At 37.0% G+C, this 24421-nt stretch overlaps 1 protein-coding gene across 2 annotated transcripts in view; it reads left to right on the forward strand.

Annotated features, from left to right (window-relative positions):
* runx2b (RUNX family transcription factor 2b) overlaps positions 1 to 17840 on the forward strand; it is a 39931-nt gene extending 22091 nt beyond the window's left edge. Inside the window, exons 6-8 of one of the 2 annotated variants that reach the window (XM_043218703.1) lie at positions 8191 to 8364; positions 10466 to 10627; positions 15101 to 17840. In XM_043218703.1, coding sequence (XP_043074638.1) covers positions 8191 to 8364; positions 10466 to 10627; positions 15101 to 15588 — 824 coding nt within the window. In that variant the 3' untranslated portion in view covers positions 15589 to 17840. The remainder of the gene's footprint in view (positions 1 to 8190; positions 8365 to 10465; positions 10628 to 15100) is intronic. The other variant, XM_043218704.1, reaches the window with a different exon arrangement.
* Positions 17841 to 24421: the final 6581 nt, after the last annotated feature.

Raw genomic sequence — 24421 nt, forward strand, 5'->3', positions numbered from 1 at the left:
ACTTTCTCTCCTTAGATATACAAGGTAATACAGAGGCAGTATAGATACAATTCAGATCAACTACAGGAACATTCACTCACGACAGTTAAAACAAGTCTCAAAGCATGGCATCAGTTAAGCAAAGACGCCCGAAATAAATGAATCCAAAAACTAAATGAACCTTAAAAATCACCTGTGGCTTGGAGCACGTGCAGACGCCCGACACTGACCGTTAAGGCACCAATCACGCGTGCCCTCTCAATAATTTCACATTTTTTCACCTTGATTTTATCAAACAGCGCCTCATTTACAATTCTGCCTCATTAAACCTCAAATTGGTGTTAATGAGCTAGTAATTGGGGAAGAGGCCCGTCTCGCACGTTCAGACAATGCCTACAGTGTGCCGTCAGCCAAACGCCTGATGGAACATCTCCGTGCGTTTATATATTTTAAGAATCACGCTAATAACCGTAACTGTTTTTGTACATAAAATTATTAGTGTTTCAGTCAAAATATCATCATTACGTCCAGTAAGGGGTGGCTGTGATGTTCATTTGGGCCGTGTTTTTTCTCGCCCGCCACACAGGCCTCATTCTGAGGCTGATATCCAGTACAGGAAGTGTATTAATGTGTTTGTGTATTTAATAGATCTTGATGGGTGCCATATGAACTGTGAATCAGTAGGGTTAGGAAAGCGCTAGACAACGAGAGCGTTGAGCCTTTGCCTGTGACAGACGTCTCTCAGTGAGGTTTCTTCTTGATTGGCTCACACGTGGGTCGTTCTGGTAGCCAGAAGCGCTCGGGCAAATCCACACACCTGTTTTTTATTGAAGTTGTATCATAAACAGGACTGCTGTCTTAACATTTGAATCAAATTATGGAAAAAGTTTTGTTATTTTAAAGGTTATTGCAAGAACGCTGTTTAAACGGCTGCCTTTCTGTAAGCCGACAAACATCTGAATCAAGTTAACAATGCTGTAATTTTATTTTTTAAACTCACAACCACAAAGAACTGTACCGTTTTTAGGATGCAAGATGGATGCTGGAGTCTTTGTATTTCATTCCTTTCCGTTTTTTTCATAAAATAACTGCAATACTAAATATAAATACTATTTAACTATGGGCTACTGTTTAAAAGTTCAGGGCAGTAAGATTTAAAAGAAATCTCATCAAGGCTGTATCTATTTGATCAGAAATACAATGAAATATTGTAAATGTTATTAAAAATGTTATTTTATATAAAATGTTATTTATTCCTGTGATGGCCAAGATCATTTTTAGCAGCCTATATCTTTATTAAAAGTTGTCATTGTTTTAAGATTAAAAATGACACAGAAAATTCTTCAAAAAATTAAAAAATTAAAAAATCTTACTCACCCTAAATTGTTAAATGGTAGTGTATATATAGTCATACATTTTTATATTTTATTGTATCCACAGTATTGTCTAATATTTGTTTGTGTGTTTGTTTTAAAATATTAATGTATCCTATAATTAAATTATGGAATTATGGATTCAATTTAATTACATTAATATCAATAACTGACCCTTTAATATAATCACAAAACAGCTTTCATTTCTCGTGATCACATTTCAAATAAAAATAAATAAATAAAAATGCAATAATTTTACCGATGCCACTATTCATAAAAATATTCAAGTTTTATACTTTGATATTTAAATAACACTCATAAACAATGTCATTAAAAAATAATAATAGTCTTCCTCATACAGATGACGAAAAAACAGGCTCATGTCACGTGAGTTAAAACCAGCATTTTATTGGTTATTTTAATATGTACCTTATTAAGTCCAAAAGTGTGCAAAAGTGAATTAAATGATCTGTTTCCATATATTATGACATGCATGTTGCTTTTTTGGTAATATGCCTGTCCAATGTTAACAAGAGGTGCCTGCTTGTGGTTTGCAGCTGCTTTCATGAAGTGTGTGTCTATATGTGTGTGTGTGTTCGAGTCTTTGTGTACACACTAACTCCTAATAGCGCTCATTAAGCGTCATTTGATCTAATAGTCGGGGTGGGGTTGGTTAAACTAACATACCTGCACCGGGGGCCCTGTGTAATTATGGATTCAGCGTTAGACTGTCACTCTGCGTAACACCTTTAGGAAGCACTATGCATCTTTGTCTCTCCGCAGCTCAATCACAGCAGTCGAACGGCGCGGAGTCGCAGAGACCGCAAGTAAATCTGCTCGAAATCCCCTTTCAAGCGGATTTGCTTGAAGCTAAAATCCCAAATCTGACACATGAGTCTCATTGTTTTGACAATCTCACACATCAACAAGTTGAAAGGGGATAATAATTTAGCCTTAGCAATAACTGCGGCTGATATTACGGTAAAAAAAAACGGCAGCTTTTGGCGCTCCTTTCAAAACGGACCACACAAGACCGATAGACATTGTTTGAGCTTACAATGAATGAAGTGAAAAAAAAGAAGCGGGCTTCGCTTAGCAGAGGCGTCACTTTGGGGCGAGTTAAGTTTACAATGGGAACTGCTCACATAAAACCAACCAAAACAAGAGAGGAGAAGGAGAGAAAACCAGAACCGCAGGCTCGATCCGTTCAGGCTGCGTGTGAAGGTGCCAACCGCCGAGGTCTCCGGCTCAGGCTGTGTGTGTGTGTGTTTGCGTCTGGTTTGGATAGTCGCTGCGCACATCGCCGCTGCATCATTAGAAGTCGAGAAACACTGATGGCGCCCGCTTTCGAGTCGCACTGCTTTCATATCCGCACCGAGGTGATGAAGAAGTGTGCCTGCGGTTTGAAAAGAGCCGAGGGCCTTTTGCGTCGGGGTGTGTGTGCGTTGTGTGTGTGTGTGTGTGTGTGTACCCCTTCTCCGCTTGGCTTGCCTCCTAAATGCTGAAATGTAAAGACCACACAGACACCTGGCAGTACTCCACAACAGCCTTTTTCCTCCCACTTTCCTTTTTCTCCTTTCCCCCTCTCTCTTTTTCTCTGATTTTCTTTTCCAGTTTATTCCGTTCTTCCGCTGACTTTCTCAAAAACCCTGTTGATGACGGCCGGTGATGAATTTTCATAATTTCCGGACTGCAGTATGAGCGTCACCCGGACGTCTATTCGATGTAAAAATATTCCCTGTCAGATGTTAGAATGACATTCTGCAGATATTTTCGTGACAGGCACAGGTGGTCATATAATATAATATAATATATATAACACCAATGTTTGTTTGAGGTGAAATGCCGTCATTGATGGAGACAGATAGTGAAGATACTTTGCATTAGTTTAGCCTTTTCTCAAATACGCTTTCTGTTTAATTAGTGCACTTGACACGGAAAGGGCTTGTTAACGAGAGAGAATTAATTCCTCAGCAGAGGTTTTAAAAATCTGTTCAAAAATCTAAAATAAAGCTTTGATTACTTGGTTGTATGTTCGTTATAGTGCTGCTTTTTAAAATAGCTTTTAAAATCATATAGCCATTACTGTTAAAAGTTTTAAATATTAAAATATTAAAAAAAAAAAAAACTACATATATATATATATATATATATATATATATATATATATATATATATATATATATATATATATATATATATATATATGTAGTGTGTGTGTGTATATATATATATATATATATATATATGTGTGTGTGTGTGTGTGTATATGTATATATGTATGTGTGTGTGTTGTCTTTCTCAGTGCTCTCAGAAACCATAATCCAAACATTAGTGTTTGTTTAGTTTTCCTCGTGCATGCGATATGTCTGATATTCCAGGAAACCTCAGATCATATATTTCACACTCATTACATTTCTCATTGTTCGTGGATCAGTTGGCGTGGCCACACAGACTAACCCCATCATCAAAGGAAGCCTGAAAACAGGAATTACTTCATTATAATTCTCTTTGCTCTGCGATTCTCAACCTGAGATAAGATCTGTGTCAGCTGGAGACTGGGCCACATCCCACAGGGCCATTTAAACATCTGGAATAAATGTGTTAGCGCTTCCGCTCTGTGATTGGACATGGAAGTGCTAGCTATCGAAAATCTCACTCCACTGGCTTGGGGATGACAGGAATTTTTGGGACTTTCCCTCCAGCGGTGATATCATCTGGTTTCCTGGCTCTCCTAAATACCTCTCCGCATACAGATGATCCCTGTCCCTGCGCTCATTCCTTCACTCTCTGTCACTAAGATATTTTAGGGCCCTTAAAGTCATGAAACCTGTAAGTTCTCAATCTCAAAAAATGGCCCAGCCACTTATATTACACTAATTATGAAGTTAATACAGCAATAAAACCAGTAAATATCCATACCATTTACTATATGTGAGTTAATGAATCTTTAAGTAAATGTTATAATTTCATTGAACTAAAAATTGCAATAGTTTGCACAAAAATGAAAAATGTAACTATTTACCCACCTTCAAGTTATTCCAAATCTGTATAAATTAATTTCTGTTAATCTTCTACTTTCTCCATACTAAAGTCTATATGGATCATCAACTGTTTTCTTAATTTTAATGCATTTTTAGTCAGTGTTTTTTTAGTAATGTGCATCTATCTATCTATCTATCTATCTATCTATCTATCTATCTATCTATCTATCTATCTATCTATCTATCTATCTATCTATCTATCTATCAGAATTATCTTAGCTTTCTATCATTCATAACTGTGTTTAATATTTGTAATCTTTTTAGTTTTACACTGTTTTCCCCAGTTAAATTTTCCCCAAGCTTCTCCCAGAAATATTGCAAATCAGATACAAAACCACTAGGCCACAGCTCCAGCCAATTTTTTTTTTTTTTTTTCTCAAAAGCATACAGCGGGAGAGACCGTTATTTAGTTATTAACTGTATTTGATCAGAGGTTCTTCAGTCAAAGCCGAGGTCCAGTGACAGCTGCCCCGAGGCAACCTGTCGAGCTCAACAGCACAAAGGTGCTTGTGATCTTTCTAACACTCGTTCCCGGTTTTGTATTTTATCCACACCGTTGGGATTGAACCTAAAACCTTTGTGTTAGCAGCCCAGATTGTTAACCACTTGGCCGGCCTCACCCCCGAGAGATACTTCTTGGGCGAGCAAATGAAACCGGACACGTTATCCAAACTGAGGTGGCTACATATTCCTCACAGACAGAATCAAAAACAAGCCACTTAACATTCCAGAAGAACTCACACACACACACACACACACAAAAAATAAAATCCCATTGATTTGCAGATTCATCTCTGGTGTTCCTATTACCTGTATGTGGTCTTATTGTAACTTCTGCTCCAGTGATCCTCAACACTCCCTGAAAAAAAATCGGTCGCGAATCGGTCTTTAGGGAGGCTGGATCCGTACGCACGCACGCCGAAGACTCTAAATTTACCGGTGATCTCGCTGAGCACAGAACATTATGTTTCATATGAATCACCGTGAAATTAAGTCGCACAAAGCACATCTTTGTCCGCTTTATTTCCCCCGGCAGGATTTATGTTAGTATCGCTGTCTGGATTCAGCTTGTCACAAAAAATTATAGTTTGGCTTTTCGCAGTGGATAAATTAGCTTTGCGTGAAAAGGTATATGGATCGCTCAAGTGCCGCACTTCCTAGGAGGTTGAGTTATGCTAGCTTTTAGCTTTTACACATGTCACATTGCTCGCGGGTTCAAAGGCAGAGCGCAACGCAACGGTGTCCCGAAGTCACACTAATGATTTTTCCATTAGCTGCAATGTTTTCGTTGTAAGGAAATGCTATGTTATTTGGTCTGTGTCATTTTTCATGATTCAGCAGAAGACGTGCACGATATTAAAAGAGGAAAAGTGTAATTTCTGAATGATTCGGGGGAAGCAAATGGAAATAATGAATACAGGTTTCTTAAACACCTTTTCTGCCGTCGGTCTGTAAAATATGCTGGAAAAAGTGATTTTTTTTGCTTAGTGTTTTGTCTTGTTTTCCAATAGAAATAGCTAAACATTCTTAAAACTTATCTACTTGAGAAGGAAAGTGATTTAAGAAAAAAAAAAAATAAAAATAAGACTCTCAGTCTATCTGTGATTTAGATGACTTTGTTTGTCCTTATGGGACTTGCTCATCAAAGGATCCTCTGTAGCGAATGGGTGCCGTCCAAACAGATGATAAAAACATCACAATAATCCACAAGTAATCCATATGACTCCAGGCAATCAGTTAGCATCTCATGAAGACACTTGTTTTCTGAAAATCTATAAAAGTTACATGAGTTTATATATAAATAGTTATCTGTCAGTGGACTACATGGTTAACTCAATAGGGCAAAAATAGTATTTATCTTACCCCGCTGAAATATTTTTATGGTATTTAAGTAATTCAGGATTTTTCTCAGGACACTTCCCGGCACAGTTACAAAAAAATAACACTTTGTCATCACTTACTCCCCCTTAAGTTTTTCCAAACCACCGTTGAACACAAAACAAGATGTTTTAAAGATTGTTGGTAACAAAACAGTCGATGCTAGCCATTGTCATTTTTAAGAACGCATAAAAAGTTGTAACAGACAACAAGACGGGAGTGAAATAACCTCCGATAACTCACTGCAGACACCGAACGTTAAGAGAAATCACATAATCACAGATTTGTGAAAGTGCTGACAGCTAAGTTAAGTCTTTTAGGGGGACTGAGATGAACGATTGCTCCTCTAGGGTCTAGCAGCACCTGTGACGTGCTTATAGACGTCTTTATATATTGAGATAATAAGAAACACTTCACCTCGAATGCTGGTTTGTGCTGCAGTTCGTATTCTAGACGCTCTTTACCGCTTTGATTATGAAACGTTGCGGAGTGTTTGCTGCTTCTCTTTGTTCTTCTGGCACAGGCCGGTTAGTCGAGATATAGAGGTAACATGTTCCGTCGGTGCCAACTGGAGCACCGCCAACTACAGCAGGAGTTTTTCTCTTTCTCCTGTTTGATATTTACTTTACGGCCTTCTCCGAAAAAAACGGCTGCAGTCTGAGGGAGACACTGGGCCATTTTAATGTGGAAAAAGGGGCTAGTTGTGTATTGGGCCGCGCCGCTGTCTTATCCCTCCTCTAATTTGCCGAGAATAGACTTGAGGCTATGGACTCTTTAACGTTTTTGTTATAGCGTTCCAGAAAGGTGCTGGCCAGTGTCATCATGCGTCCTACACCAGGGAGGCACATGCGGTCTTGTATTATATGGGTTTGGTCTTGTCTGGAAAGGTTGAGCGTTCAATCTCTGCCAACAAAATGTTATTATATGCCAAGCATAGCACTTCATTGTCAAAGCCAAATCCCCGCCCTGATGGGACAGATTAATAGATATTTTAAGGATATGGAATATGTAATATTTAAAACTTTTTTATGGAAATGAAATTAGATTCGGTCTGATTCCATATGGCAAAGTCACGGTAGATTGTGGCTTGAAAGACTCAAATGCCATGGGGCATAATGAAAGCTCTTATAAAGAAGGGAAATGGAACACCTGTCTCATAGTCAAACCTATGCCATACATTCGCATCATAGACTGGCTAACATTTTCGGGAGATATAATCAATTTCAAGACCCACTGAAAACTTTTTACGGTAAATTATGTGTGCGTTGGTGGTGTGTGTTATATCACTGTATAAAAAAGATAGATCATTTCGGGCTGATAGATAGATATGTAGATGTTGTTTGTGTGCGTGTGTCTCTGGACCCTTTTCATATGATGATAAAATAAAAAAAGAAATAAAATAAATTAATAAAAAAATAAATAAATATATATATATATATATATATATATATATATATATATATATATATATATAAAATTGCTTAAAATTATGTAGTGCATTACAAAAATGGACTTATAAAATAAAGTTCTGTATTAGTATTTGGACGTTTAACACTTACATAATTATGCTAAAATCATTGGACATAAATACATTTAAGTGGAAATGTGATGTGGTATAATAAATTTATTTAATTACACTAGGATAGGCTTCAGAATATTTAACTATTTACGTATTTGGCACACATTTACCTCAATCCAGTAATTGGTGAGTCTTTTCGAATGATTCGGAAGAACTGGTTCATTAGAGTCATTTGCTCATGAATCACACTACATGTTGCTCGTTTTTACATGGAGCCCATTAAAGCAGAAGCGAGAGTAACATTGCTGTGATATCTGACACATTTGTGGTGTCATGTTGGAAATTTGTTTGTTCTTTTTTTGAGACTTTTTAATTAAAAGCAGTATGTTGATTGCAGGGCACAGGCCGAAGTTGGATGACTCGCCAAAGGCTGGACTGTTCTCTGACCGTCTCAGTGAACTGGAGCGTATCCGGCAGACCACCATGCGGGTTACTGTGCCAACGCAAACGCCACGGCCGTCGCTTAGCAGCCCCAACTCCTTCACACCTCAGGGGCAGACTCAGATAACAGGTACGAGTCTGCATAGATATAGATGCACAGACAGATAGATACACACGTGCATATTTACCTCTTAGCAGCCTCAGTTCCTCACACTCTCAACATACACCATCTTCATGCTAAAAATTTGAATGTTCTTGTAATTTATCCAACCTGGTCTCATGTAAATATGTACCTTTGTGCACTTTTTGTGCAACACTGTTTTTTACGCGCCTTACTGTACGTTTCGCCGCAGTTTAGAAGAGAAGCGTCCAGCGAGTGGCACTAAAACACGGGCTCAATACGTGAACCCTGGCTCATTTTTATTACATTTATAGTTATGTATTGCAGAATTTAAATATCCGTAGACTGTTGCTCCATCATGTTGGAAATATACCCCACACCAGTTGTTAACAAATGGAAAACTGATATAAAAACACTTTTGTTGATGCAACTGCGTTATTTCAACTTCCTTTAAAACAGTTTTATCGAACCGTTTGATTACACAGAATTGATATTATTTTGAAGTCATGATATTCTTCAAGTAAGCGTGCATATGCAATATTTATTACGCTTTACTAGTCAAAATTCTGTACATTTTTGCGAAAAGGATTAAAAGGTGTCAAGAGTGCCTTAGTGCCTTTAGTGTTCATTTCTTTTGCAAACTGTAGTGGTCCGTACTTAGGAACGTATTTCGCTAAAAAGTGCACCAAGGCACGTTTATGCCATGAGACCAGGTAGAATGAATCAGTTACCCAAGCAATGTTAATTTACAAACGTGCATGTTTCTTTCTGCTTTATGGATATCATCTGCGCGCGAAACCACGTGAATGAAGTAAACGGTCCTTTAAGGAGCCGCTAACCTAGAATTGTTGTTTCTTTTACTGAGAGCGATTATATTTATTCGTCCTCCCAAGCATTTCAGTGTATCTGGTGTGTGTCGGCGTTACAGTAATGTCTGTTCGTCTCAGCGCAAAGTGGTTTATCTAAGCTGAAATCGCACACTGCAACATGATGGACAAGTGGAAACCGAGTGCGGACAGCCTAGGGCAGCGCGTTGTGTCACTGTGAGAGAACAGGATATCACCTGTCCTTAATTACTGCTCTGAGAGCGCATGTCCTGTACTCTGGGTTCTGTTACTGTAGTGCGCGCAAGCCAAGGGACTGAATCTGAGAAGGAATGCGCTGCATTTTGTTGACTTTAGCGATTATTCGCCTGCTTTCAAACTGATACTTGGCATGACAGAAAGCTTGAATTATGAGGCATGAAATATGTCATCTCAGGCAAACATTTGAGAAGGCCTTCATTTAAATGCTTTGCCCAAGGGATGACACTGTATTTGCTTGCCACACAAAGACTCTATGTGAGACAGGCAAATATAAATAGAACAGCTGAATTGTCAGTTTTAATTAATCAAATTAACATATAATGTATATAACATGTGTTTGGTTATTTGTGTCTTATATTTTTTTCCTACATTTTTGTATATATATGTGTGTGTGTTTTTGCATATATATATATATATATATATATATATATATATATATATATATATATATATATATATATATGCAGCCAAACAATTAATCGTGATTGCATACAAAAGTTTCTATTTACATAACGTGTATACTGTGCATATTTATTATGTACATTTAAATACAAACACGCGCATGTATATATTTAAGAAAAATGTTATGTTTATATATTAAATATTTAGATATATTATAAAATATAAGAATATGAATATACAAGCATGTAAATATTTTCAAAATATATACTGTATGTGTGTATTTATTTATACATACATGCATATATAGTGTAAACAAAAACCTTTATTTTCAGTGCAGTTAATCGCAATTAATCATTTGACAGCACTATTTTCTATACACACACACCTACATATATATATATATATATATATATATATATATATATATATATATATATATATTTTGAAGAATTAAAATTTTTGGGTCCAAACAATAGATGTCAATGGCAACCAAAACGGAAAAATTACCAACATTCATGACATTTCTTACAGGTTTGAACCAATACGCAAGTTAATGTTTACAGTGTTTTCATCCATAGGCGGAATATGCTTTGTTTCATTTTTCTTTTCTTTTGTGCCTTTAGATCCACGCCAGGCTCAGTCTTCCCCACCTTGGTCATATGACCAGACGTACCCGTCGTACTTAAGTCCCATGGCCTCCCCGTCTGTGCACTCCACCACCCCGCTCTCTTCCAGCCGGGCCACTGGGCTGCCCTCCATCAGCGATGTGCCCAGACGCCTCCCAGGTAACCTCCAGCCTCAGCCCTACAGCAGGTGCGCCCCCTACCCCCTCGCGTCTGACACTGCAGTGGGCAGCGGGGTGGGCACGTGTTTTATGGTGGTTTGCACATTTAGAAAGATGGGGACTAATGCAACTGCATTTATACAACTCATGAAAGATATTTAAAAAAATAAAAGGTGCACTTACAGTTTAAATTAAAATTAAAATGAAACATTTTTATGTCTCATAAAATGAAATGTACCACGCTTAATGTAACTAAGCTAAAAAAATTCAAACAGGAAATAATTTTAAAAAAATTTAACCTTTATCCTGCTTGTTTTTTTAACTGCTGACATAAATACAGATCATGCTAATGTATTCTATAGGCGCTCTTGACTTGATGCATGAGCAGGTTGCCAGATTGCATACAGAAAGTTGTATATCCTTTCGCTTGCCAACTGAAAATAAATACGCTCTGTTTTCTGCCAACTGGCAACCCGGAGATCCGAAACACGATTGGGTAAACTGGCAGTGGGCGGGTTTACACATTTACAAAGGAAAAGCATTGTTTTTCAGATAAACAAGTATATAACTTAGTATGTTTCTTAAATATCTAAAGAAAAACACATTATTTTATGCTTTAGCAAAGCCATAATCCTACATACGGCACCTTTAATGTGTTGGATGACTATTTTAATCAAATTCATGAAAAACACATGAAAAAAGCAACAAGCGGGGGGCTTTTTTTCTGTAATGGTTTGTCAGTCATATTTAACAAATCATAGCATTTCAGTGTCATAATGTGTTGGAAGCGCAACCTCAAATTCGCTCGATTTTTATTAGCTCATGGTGCTGTATATATGTAAACGGAGACGGCTTTTAAAATAGGACTGCACCATGAGCGTATTTTTAAAACTCGGGGGGGAAGGAGAAAAAAAAGGTTTCCTTTGCTCCTCTTTCCATGGCTTTGATCCTGCGTAGTATATTGTTAATAACAGACCAAGACATAATAACAGGCCAGTGGCGGGCAAATAAAGCCGCTTTATAGCATTACGCTTCCCAGAGAACCTTTGGGGAATGGAAGGCCACGACTTGCACCCCGTAAGCTAATTTGTCCTCGTGCGCCCCGCAACACACCCAGAAACGTCCCCTTTAAGGAATAAATGTAGACAGACAAGTTTCCATTTCCAAACACCTGTTTGATTCGGTGCCAGGTAAGTGTTTTCATTCTCTCTTATTTACTGCCATACTACACCCTCATCCATTCCTGAGAACCAGGAGAGGCTTAAAGTGATTAAACAAGAATCTCCCTCACCTGAGCGCTGGCTGCCAGCTTCTGGACGCCTGCCACCTGCCTGTCGTTGCTTAATTAGTTCAGGTATATCATCCTTTCATTTGATGCTGGCACATGAGCTTTTGTTAATAATAGGTTTGGTGTGAGATAAGGACACGGCTCTTTGATGTCACCCGCAACTTAACTTAAAAGAGGAACAGAGCAAATATGCATTGTTGTTGTGCATTGCAGATACAAAGCTCTTAAGGAGTTATTAAGTCTTTGCAGCAGCGGTAATACTAATAAATACTTCCGGCGGTAGGGTTACCTCAATGCTTGTGCTATTTCAACTTGGGTTGTTATTATTTACGATTATGTCAGCTTTAAAGGGAAAGTGTGTTTTTATTTTTTTTTCTACCAGCAAGCAGATTTGCAAAAAAATAATAAATTCATTATATATGATTTGTTAATTAATTTAAAAAATAATAAAAAAAGAGAAAGCATTCTGTAGGTATTGTCTATTATTACTATACTACTATTATTATTATTATTACTAATTTTGAATTAAGTTTTTTTTTTTTTATTAGTGCTGTCAAATGATTAATTGTGATTTATTATTGACAGCACTAATAAAATAAAAAATAAAGCCGTTTTTTGTATATATAAGTACACACACATATAGTATATATTTTTAAAAAAATTGATATATTAAATATATTTATATATAATGTAAATGATATGAATATAAATATAAACGTGTAAATACATGTAAATATTTTAAAAATATGTTATGAATGTGTTTGTATTTATATATATACATAATAAATATGCAGACACATGTGCAATATGTAAACTGAAACTCGCGTTAATTGTTTGACAGCACTATTTTTTATATTTTCATTTTGCATGATATATTTATTTTATATTATTTTTAGTAATTTTTATGAATTCTTCTAATTAGATTAAATAGTAATCCTAAATATAATAAGGATTATTATTATTATTACTATTGTTATATATATATATATATATATATATATATATATATATATATATATATATTTTTTTTTTTTTTTTTTATTTTTTTTTTTACTTCAGTTACATATTTTTAAATAGTTTTAGCTTTAGCAATGCTAGTTGCAATATGAATTACAGGTCTGATTAATTTCCCCCCAAAAAATGTGTATATTAATACCTGTTGCCTGTCAAATTTAGAAAGTTATAGGTTTAGCTTTAGCATTGTAGCAAACAAAAAGGAAAAACTACTTCACTGTGTAGAATTGTGACATCATTCCTCATTGTAGACATGAGTTAAACGTGCCATAATTGTTTGGCTCACCTGAAAGGAATCATTCTTGCCAAATAAATCATTAGTTTTACAGACATAGCATCTGCTCTCAAGACCAGCGCCATCTCGTCTATGAATGTATGTAAATAACATTTTGCTTTTATCATTCAGTCTATTATTCCGAGCACAGGCTCTCTGTGCAGCCCGAGGCGAGAGAACCATTATCGTCAGTTGCTCAAACCAAAGATTTTGAATATAAAAGAAAAAAAGGGTATGGGTGTAGAGGGGGAAAAGGAGACACGACTAGCGTTAGCGACAAGCCGTGCCTCCGCAAATCGCCCACATTTAACCATGCCACCCAGTCGGCCCACAGGCGCAGACATGGTGACAAGAAAGACGCCGTGTGATTTATGAAAACAGCTCCGCGCCAGGGAGGCGAGGCCGTTTCTTTTTGTTCCTCAACCCCTTGGCACTAGAGCTAGCTACAGACCATTAGCGGTTTCTGATTTTTGGAGGGAAATAAAGAATATGTTAAGGACAGAAGGGCAGACGGACAGTTTTTGCCGGGGTTTATAATGCTGAAGATACCAGGAGCCCACAACAGTGCAGACGTCTGTCTCTATCGCTACGATGCTGCTTTGCGCCCCTCTAAACGTTTCCAAATGTGTGACTGATTATGCATCCTAGTTGTGTTTTATGTGCAGCAACCAATGCAGATGCACACACACACACACACACTTTTGGATGCACAGAAACAATTTAACCATGCGCCCAGCATACAGAGGCATATAAATACCCCGGAGACACAAATGAACTGAGACATATAACCGCACACATGAATACACATACACATGAACTTGTCTGTGACAAAGAGGAAAAACCACAATGAAGTGCAGCCAACTAATCGATAAACTGTCCTCCTCTGCATGTCTCCAATTTAAAGTTAATGGTGTTCTTTTTAACATTCTGTCATTTAAATTGCATTTTACTTTTATTTTTGTTACTTTTTTTATATATTTTTTTTATATATATATATAGAGCACTGGATTTGTCAAAACATTTCATATATATATATTATATTAAAAGTTATATATATATATATATATATATATATATATATATATATATATATATATTTTTTTTTTTTTTTTTTTTTTTTTTTTTTTGTAACACTTATCAACTTAACATCAGTTAATGTAACTAACATGAACAGACAATTATTACATCTATTGCACTGAATTATTCATTTTTGTTAATTACATTCATTGTTTTTTCATGTTAGTTCACAGTGCATTAACTAATGTTAACAAACACAACATGCGTAGAAGTATTGTTCATTATTAGTTTGTAGTTGTAATGCAGTTAACTAATGGTAACTAATAAACCTTATTGTGAAGCGTTACCTAAGAGGTTAATACACATTTATTCAGTCAGGATACATTAAATTGATCAAAAGTGGCAGCAATGACATTTATAATGTTACAAAATATTTATATTTCAAATAAATGCTATTATTTTGAACTTTACAATTATGATGTGTTCCTAAAAAAATAACGTATCGTGCTTTCCACCAAAGCATAAAAAAAGAAGCACATCTGTTTTTCACATTTGATAATATATAAAAAAAAGGAAAGCTTTTTTTGAGCAGAAAATCAGCACGCGAAAATGATTTCTGAAGGATCGAGTGACACTCAAGACTGATCGTAACTATTTAAATTCAGTTATAAAAAAGTACATTGGTCTAATTTGAATTCAGAAAGTAGGACTAATTTCCCCAGGACTTCTATCTCACCAAGCTACTTCTTAAACGCAGCGGTTTTGTTCATGCACTTGATTAAACAGGGTTGTAGTTAAACCAAGCGCTTGTTGTGCTGATTGCTCTTTGCAGGAATTTCAGATTCTTCCAAAAAAGTAAACCTCAATCTTTGTTTCTGCAGGTTCGACAGATTTGAGTCCTTTTCCTGGCCAATTTGAGCGTCAGTTCCCCGCCTTCTCCTCGCTCACCGAGAGCCGTTTTTCCAGTCCCAGAATGCACTACCCGGCCACCTTCACGTACACGCCCACCCCCGTCAGCACCGGCATGTCCCTCGGCAGCGCTCACTACCACACCTACCTGCCCCCGCCGTACCCCGGCTCCACCCAGAGCCAAAGCGGACCCTTCCAGAGCAGCAGCACACCTTATCTCTACTACGGCGCCTCCTCGGGCTCCTACCAGTTCTCTATGGTTCCGGGCGGAGACCGGTCGCCCACCCGGATGATGCCGCCTTGTACTAGCGCATCTACGGGAACCAGCCTGGTCAACCCCAACCTCCCGGTCCAGGCCGATGGAGGCGGAGGGGTGGAGGGGGACGGAAGTCATAGCAACTCCCCCACTCTTCTCAATCCTGCTGGTAGAATGGACGAAGGCGTGTGGCGGCCATATTGATCGGACAATTACGTGAGCGTGGAACCTTCAAACAAACAGCATGGTTTTAAAGCACAAACCTTACTAGGATGTTCATCCTGTCTCGCTGAGCTACTTTCCCTCGCTAACATGAGTATTTATGAGCCTGTTGAAAGGGAAGTATTTTTTACATTGGACTTTTGTTGTTATTCTGGACCTTTTGACCTCTGGGATTCATTGTTATAGGCGGGATTATTTAGAATTGAAGGAATAGAGATGGATCGAGTATTTCATTAGCATTATGTCATTATATACTTGTCTTGGCATGTTTTTAATATATCATTTAAAGCACTGAACAACATCTGTATGACCGTTTGTGATCGAATATCTCTTTTTGTGCTTTTTTTTTTAACTTAAGCATTTAAGTTATACGTATTTGATAAAAGGATTTAAAGTAACTTATAAAAGCCATAGATTAAATAATGTATTTGGAACTTGAGTCACAGAGGGAATATTTTTGTACAGCATCTATGTTCAAGTTAATGCAACTAATTTAGGGTAATTTAAATTTCTGTGCCTTAATTGATCACACAGAGTTGTATGTAGGGTCTCTGTGTCTAAGTACAATACATTTGTAAGCAGTTAATATTGCTTAATGATGCTAAGTGCTTTTTCACTGTTATAAAGCTTTAAACCAAAGAAACAGCCACGGATGCTCAAAAGTGTTTGCCAATGTGCTAGACCAAGCTTTCTTTGAGTAGCATGCATGTGCTGGGATAATTTATTTAGCTTATATGTTGCTTAACTAAACGCGGCTGGGAAAGGTTTCCAGTGGGGGAATATTGAAGGTTCTGGATGGTACAAGGATACTCTTTTCCTGATAACTGGAGCAATTCATATCCTCAAAAAAGAGGGTAATACACTCAGTTAAGGCACTATATTACCCATTGCAACAATGCAGCTGGAGTAAATTCCTTTTTTTTTATTTGTGTTGTATTTATAGTATTTAAACATTCGAAGTTTGGGGCTCAGTAATTTTTTTTAGGAAATTAGTATTTTGCAAATGCGCATTAAATTGATCAAAAATCGACATGGATGAGAAAACAATTATATTTCAGATAAAGAGAAATGCATCAGTTTCCACAAAAATACGAAATATATTTCAACGTGAATTTTAATAATAATACATATTAGATCGATTTCTAAAGGCGCTATAGACTATGGTAATGATGCTGAAAATTCAGCTTCGCGTCACAGAAATGAAAGAACATTTTAAAATAAATAAAAGAAAAATTGCAGTGATGTTTTCACAGCGTTGCAGCTTTTATGCTAAAGTGATCAAATGAATGCAGCATTAAAAAAACTCTATTTTTCAAAAACATTAAACAAATCTTACTGAGCCCAAACTTTTGACCAGTTGTGTAGCTATATTTTATTTTATTGATTATTTTATTTTATTTTATTTTATCGACATTGTCGGTTATGAAACCTTAATTATCAGCTCAGTAATGTGCAAATTAGCTTCATGATTTCAGAATGCCAGTCGAGAAAAGACTGACTTGCCCAACTGCAATCGTCTAACGGAGTTATATTTATCGAGTGCCTTACGGTTGGAACTATACAGACCTCCCCAAACAACTGAAAGCTTTCTATGAAGCAGTGCTTTTTATACGGCTTATAAAGCCCATATTTAAGCAATTAAATTAAAATAAACCAAAGCTCTTAGCTTGAGTTGGATGTGTTTCTGACCTTCTTTACCTTAACATTGGTCCAGTATTGCATTTCTGGCAGAACTAGGTTCCTTTTGGCTGCTTCAAACCAGGGCCGTTGCTTGAATTCATCCCAGGATCCAGGTCGGCGTTCCCGGTTATCCCATCCTGACGGCAAAAACGGCTTCAAATCAGGGGCGTCTACCTATAAATTGAAATAGCTGTGAGTGTGTACGAAATGTTTACATCGTTCAGAGACCATGTCGTATATTACAGGAGGTAAATACACCACCCTAGTTTTGTTGAATTATTATCTCGTTTCTTCTTTTGTAAATTAGTATTTATCTGACAGGTTAACTGAGGGCAATTTGTAGCAAATTTGTCTCTGGTTCTTGCATGCTTTGTTTCCTTTGCACATCTGTGTTTAAATTATCTCGCTTTTCTTCCCTGTGAAGCCTGTTCTCTTTTATCCAAGGATAGAAAAAGGGTTTAAGGGAAATTATCATGACAACAGTGAAAGAAATTGGCTTTTTTTGATTGTTGTACGTTGTTATAATAGTTTTCTTTGTAAGAGAAATAAAAAGACATTTTTTGCAATGATCTCGTCCGTCTCGAAAATAGTGTTCTATCATAGTTTCCTGGCATCGCTTTGTTCCTCTTTAAATATATCATCTCCGTCATTAAACTTTCTCCTCTGTCTCTCTTTCCCCGTTTGACGTTGATTAAAAGTCACATTGGGGCTTTAGGGAAGACTAATGGCCAGAAGTCCATGCTCCGGGTTGTTCCATTTACATACAGTTTCATTGCCTTATCAATGAACCTTGAAGATACCTGGCTGGAGATGAAAGCTGGGAAGCAGCTCAGGGTTTGTGCACTACTGTAGAACGCACTGTCTTGGACTGAAGTCTGGATCAACATTTGCTTTGGATGGTCCTGGAAGCTCACGGCTGGCCTCAGTGCTGCGTTTGTGTCTCTGCTGCTGATGTCTGTTAAATCTGGACTGTTACACATTACTTGAAGACATAACAGGCGTAATCAGAGTGTGATCCATCTCCATTTGAACCAGGAGCCTTACTGGGACTTAAATGAATATGAACTGAGTGGAAAAAGCAAGTTTGAGGTTCACACTTTAGATCTTCCGATCTGCATTCAGCGATTAATGAGCCAGAGACCGCAATGTTCTTAAAGAAATAGTTGACCCAAAACTGAAAATAGCTTCAAATGCATTCACCCCCAGGCCACTCAAAATGTAAGCGAGTTTGTTTCTTCATCAAAATGAAATTGAAGAAATTTTGCATCGCCAATGGATCCTCTTCAGTGAATGGGTGCCTCCAGAAAGAGTCCAAACAGCTGATAAAATCATCATTAGTCATTAAGATCTTTTTAACATTTCTGCAAAAATATGGGTCCTCTACTTCATAATTATTGGATTTTTAACTCACAAACGCAAAGGTTTTCATATCTCAAGACATGAATTGATGGAGTCATGAGGATTGCTTCTGGTCTTTGTACTCTCATTCTCACGGCACCCATTCACTGCAGAGGATCCATTGGTTAGTTCCATAGTTCTTTCAACAAACCCGTGTACATCTTGAATGACCAGAGGTTTATTAAATTGTCAGCACATTTCATTTTTTTGGTGAAGCATGCCTTTAATCTGGCTGCATAACAAAGAAATGGCTCAGAATGTTTCTTTGTTTTAAATGTATCAAAAACCCGTTCTGTATACGTCCAAGTTTAAATTAGATTTTAAATCCAAGGTTTCTCTGCGCTCTCAGACTTTTGGACCCCACTGTGTATTATTAAATTCAGTGGAGCGAAATCTGAAGTAACGTTGGGTGTGCTCAGTATTTGAGAGGGCGCTGTACCTGATACAGTATTGTTCTTGGTCAAGAAAAACTCCCCCAGATTTTTCCTTTAACATCAATCTTTCAATTACCGCCTTACCAAGTGAAAGACAAGGAGAGAGACAGTCCACCACAAACCAGTCAGCACCTCTGTGTCAAACAACCCAAGACAAACTTCACTCTGCAGACGGTCTGTGTTAGGGCACCAAAGAAATAAAAAACACCTTTAAAACAAGCACAAATATAACACGGCGTTGTGAGGTTTATGCTTGAAACTAAATTAAAGATCGATTCAAAATATTCATCCAAAAGAACAGTCCACCCAAAAAGCACAATGTGATGATCAATTACTCAACATTTGTTTCAAAACTGAATAAAAAATAACTGATTTCAGTGTCAGTGTTACTGATTATAAAACAAATTCTACCTGAAGCAACTTTAGAGAAGACTAATAGTGTCGTTATTTAAATTTAAGTTGATTCAATTTCGTTCAATAACTGAAATGTTGCAAAGCCCCTGGAAATAAACAGCTCCAGAAGCAGCTTTACCAAAAACACTGGGGTTGTACAGTTCGGTTCAGTTCATCCAGTAGCTTAAGGTTATTTTATTCAATACGTTGGTAAGCAGTCGTCTCAGTATTGTTTTTAATTGGATTTAACACCATGAGGAGGTCCAGATGCAGTCACAGAAGCTCAGATACGCCATCTAGTGCTTAATATCATTGCTGTGTTTTAATTTTGTCTCTTTTAGAGACTTACTCATTCTCAACACGGGCTGGTTTCACTTGACATATTAGAGTCCAAGTTTTGGAGATTTTAGATATATTTTTCATCACTCAATACAGAAAAAAAAGAAAAAGAAAGCATTTTCGTCATAGATTATATATAAACAAAGTCCTTTGTCAAAACCTTAAGAATACAGATAAGAATATAACTGTGCGTTTTTAAAGTAATGCTATACAAAAGATGAAGTTTCTGGCTCAGTGCATGAGAAAAAAAACTCATGTTTTACGGAGATGTGTGATATATTTGAAATACAGATGCAAATAGATAAAGTGCGGTAAAATAAACACTTGCAATTGTATTTTGGATGTTTTCTTTTCGTCTGAAACAACGCATTATGAAATGCTAAAAAAAAGCCCAAAAATTGACCACTGTATGAAAAAACAATGTTTTTGCCAATACTGTCTTGTTAAGAAACTTCAGAGACGTTTTGGTCACATTACATTCAAACCCACCAGATGGTAATCAAGGTATTTGTGGGCCGAACGGCTCTGATATCAGTACCATGGACAGCTACCAGCTAAACAATAGATCTCATTGTTAAATCTATAGGTTTGTGCCAGGAGACTGGAGTTATCTTCCATCTAACCTGTCAAAGGCCGCTCAATACAAGTGAGCGTCTCAGCGGAGATCAACTTGCACATGATGGACAGAGTTCAGCAGCACGCCAAATATTCATGCAAAACAGCCTTTTTCCATATGATTGAGCCAAACACTAAAATGTGAAATATTTGGAGAGAAACTCCAGCTTGAGCCTCAGCCAGTCGCAGAGGACCAAAGACATGTTTCTCGTCAAAGAAACGGCCCTATAAACCTTCTGAGGTGACTGAGTGTTAATTGAGAACTAACGAACTGGTAATGCAAACCGGTCAAGTCACGTTTCCAGAGAGCTCCCACGATGAGTGACATACAGTCCCGGTGACATTATACCTATTATTTCTGATACTGTAGTTTGGAAAACGACGGCGCAATCCTGGCCGATGTCGCAAGCCAAACCGTTTTATCGATGCCCAGGTCTGGTACTCATTTAGCCCTGTCTCCAAATAGCCCAACGCATGTTATTATATTAATGACAGATTTTATGGTTTATGACTGGAAAGTCAAACTTTCTCGATTTCCTGTGGAGCTTGCGATGATTTATACGGCTGAATGATAAAACGAATTTTCTTGACAGCCGAGGACTTGCTAGAGCTTCTGTGGGTAAAGCCGGGCTCAGGAACAGCAGATTGTGCTCTTATGTGGAGAGATATATCGTATGATTGAGCACCGCGAAGGAAACTCAGCTGTCCCGGTTTCGTACGCAGGCACCAAGTCATGTCCTAAATGAATTAGGGTCCTCTCAGGCGCAACTGTCTCCGCATGCAGCCACATCCTGCCACTACAGGAAGAGCAACATTTCCAAACTCGAATGAAAAACTGAAATGACAATCTGTTTTTACTGAGGCAGTAATCACCCTTTCTGCTCACCATATGATTCCATGTTATAAGCTAATGAAGAAAATCTCTTCTACAGCTCTGGCTTTGATCAATCGCTTTTGAGGAAAATAATAATACAGCAGGCAACATTATTCAAAATGAAATATAGCTGAGTAATAAATGTCTCATGCAAAAAAAAAAAATATATATATATATATATATATATATATATATATATATATATATATATATATATATATATATATATATAATATATATATATGTGCATTCTCTGTACCGACTAGCCATAAGGTCATTCTATGTACTTTTTTAGTTCGATAAAGATTATGTAACTTTGACATACAATATGAATATGAATTTTTAGGTACAGTAAAAAAAAAGTAACTGATATTATTTAAATTAATGTCATTTTGCATCACTGAATCAAACTAAATACAGTAATTTATGCCAACAAAACCATTTTTTATGGGTTAAATCAAGTAAAAATTGCTTTTTAACGTTGGCAGGTTAGCACTTTTTAGAGTTTGTTAATTAATTATGGCTTCAAAATATAACATTTTTTAATATTTTATGTTTGTGTACTTTTATGTTTATGCTGCTTTGTTGGGACCAAATGGATAATAATACCTGACGTCCCCATGCAGTTTACAGAAAGTGTGTGTGTGTGTGTGTGTGTGTGTGTGTGTGTGTGTGTGTTTGTTTTGCTATAGTTGTGAGAACCAAATGTCCCCACAAGGATAGTAAAACCTGACATTTTTGACTTTGGTCGGTCCTCACAAAGGGAAATTATTGAAAATGCTAAATGAAGCTTATTTTAAAAATTCAAAAAGGTTTCTGTGATGGGTAGGTTTAGGGTTGGGGTTGGTGTAGGGTGATAAAATATATTTTTAGGTCAGTAAAAAAAATAATAGAAGTCTATCGAAGTCCTCACAAATATAGCTAAACAAACATGGGGACTTAAATCTGAATACACACAGACTCATGGGGTCTCGTGTCACGATGGGACCTAAATTGAGGTTTAAAAGCTTATAAATCATACCGAATTAGTTTTTGTGAGAAAGTAAAAGAGCAAAAAGTTTGCTGTAGGGTTAGGTGTAGGGTTGGTGTATAGAAAGTATAAAAACTGTACAAACTGTGTACGTGTGTGTGTGTGTGTGTGTGTGTTGGGGTTTTGTTTGCTTTTACTATTAGCAAAACAAAAAGTACCTCAAATCATTCAGTGGTTGTTTTTAAATAGCCTTTACTTTTACTATACCAAATTTAACAAATGCAATACATAAAATGTAATATAATCTTATTATTTATTTAAAAAAACGGTAGAAGTTGACATTAGCTATTCAGTGACTCATTGTTTTTACATATATGTATATAAAGGAATACAAATGACACCCAATTTGTAGAATAACCCCAAACGTATCCGATTTCTCTGCGTTTGTGGATCTGGAGCGGATCCGTACGACAGGGCTCGTACTAAACCCTACTGCTCCGCTTTGATGTCCAGTTTGTCTGCCAGACTGGAGCTCCTCAGAGCCAGAAATCCCTCTGGTTAGGTCGTCAGCTTTCTACCGAAGCCACAGGCGTGTGCCTGTCAGATCAACAATCTCCATCAAATCCCACTGCATGTCAGTCACATGGCAACTTCATTACGATTGTGAGGAAAAACCTGATATTTTGTTTCTCCAAGAAAAACCTGGATTTATGTTTCTTCCACTTTGTCCTAATAAAAATGATATAATGCATTTGTGTCAGATTTCTGGAGACCGGTTCATTCTACTAGACCACAAATCAACAGTAAACTTTCATGTGATCCTAAAAACTAAATATTACTGAAATCCGGAGAGGAACTGCAAACATACAACCAAAATGAGGCTAAATAGGGTGACTTGCAGGAGTCTTAGAAGTTCAGCAATAATATATGGTTTTGTATACTCAATAAATCTGACGATATCCATTTTTTACTGTCGCCAGCTTTAGAACTGACTGTTGTTTATATGGTCAAGTCACTCAGACACTAACAGACACTCATTCAGACATTGATTCAGTCTCAGCTGTCTCTGATTGTGGTAATTTAATACTTTGCTCATATGGTTCACCGTCCAACCTTTGTTTGGACACAGTTGTGTACAATTTAATATATGTGTCTGGCTGTGCCACGGACACGTTGGTCAAAACGCAGAAAATTAGTTGTTGAAGATACCTCCATCTTCTGGATATATTCTGCAACTGCATGCGTTTAAAAACCATTGTGATGAATTAATCACAAAATTCGTTTGCTTTTTTTTACGTTATAAACTAAGTGTCGGATATAAAAGCAAGAAAAGGAGCAAAATGCTTGACGAAAAAAAAATCACTCACACTTTTAAGAAATTCCAGCTGTAGAGCTTATTAAAGATAGCGGCCTTGAAATGTGCGTTTACTAAATATGGCATATTTGGGCGTTTAATTACATTTTATTGCAATGAAACTTTGCCTCAGGATCGCGGGGCTGTGAGGAAGCAGCCTACACCTTCTCGTTGACCGTGGCATGTAAAGGTATGTATATATCGCTGTTGTGTGTGTGTGTAAAAAGACTGTTTCTGAAGGTTTATGCTCGCTTACGACGCTTCATGGCGTCCCTTCGTGTAGAAACGAGTGTGAAATTCGACTTTGTGGTAACGCGTTTAAAAGCGCCATTTTTAAAGTTGAAAACAAATGATAGGCTGAAGCGTGGCGCGCGAGGACGATGCAGATTTGACCTGAGATATTATATTAGCCCGCTATATGTGTAAAATACTTGTTTTTTGTTGTCTTCTTTTGTTCGGCATTTTAAAATCGCCGTCTTAACATTAGTATGAAAGCTTGTTTCCAAAGAAATAAGGTAGTTGCTTATTATCTCATAATTTCCCCTCACAGTTACACAGAAACATACTCGTTCGTGGGGGATAAAAGAATAAAAATTGTAACCGTAAAGATGAAAAAGACTGTCAGTTATCTCAAAAGTCTGAATGGTGAGTGAAAATCACACTTTTTTATTTCATGGTGAACTGGACACGAGTGAAATCTGCATAGAGAACTTTGTTATTAATTTTTTTTACAAACACACAGTCCTGAAGATGCAGAT

Source organism: Puntigrus tetrazona, chromosome 20, assembly GCF_018831695.1.
Source record: "Puntigrus tetrazona isolate hp1 chromosome 20, ASM1883169v1, whole genome shotgun sequence".
NCBI lineage: Eukaryota > Metazoa > Chordata > Actinopteri > Cypriniformes > Cyprinidae > Puntigrus > Puntigrus tetrazona.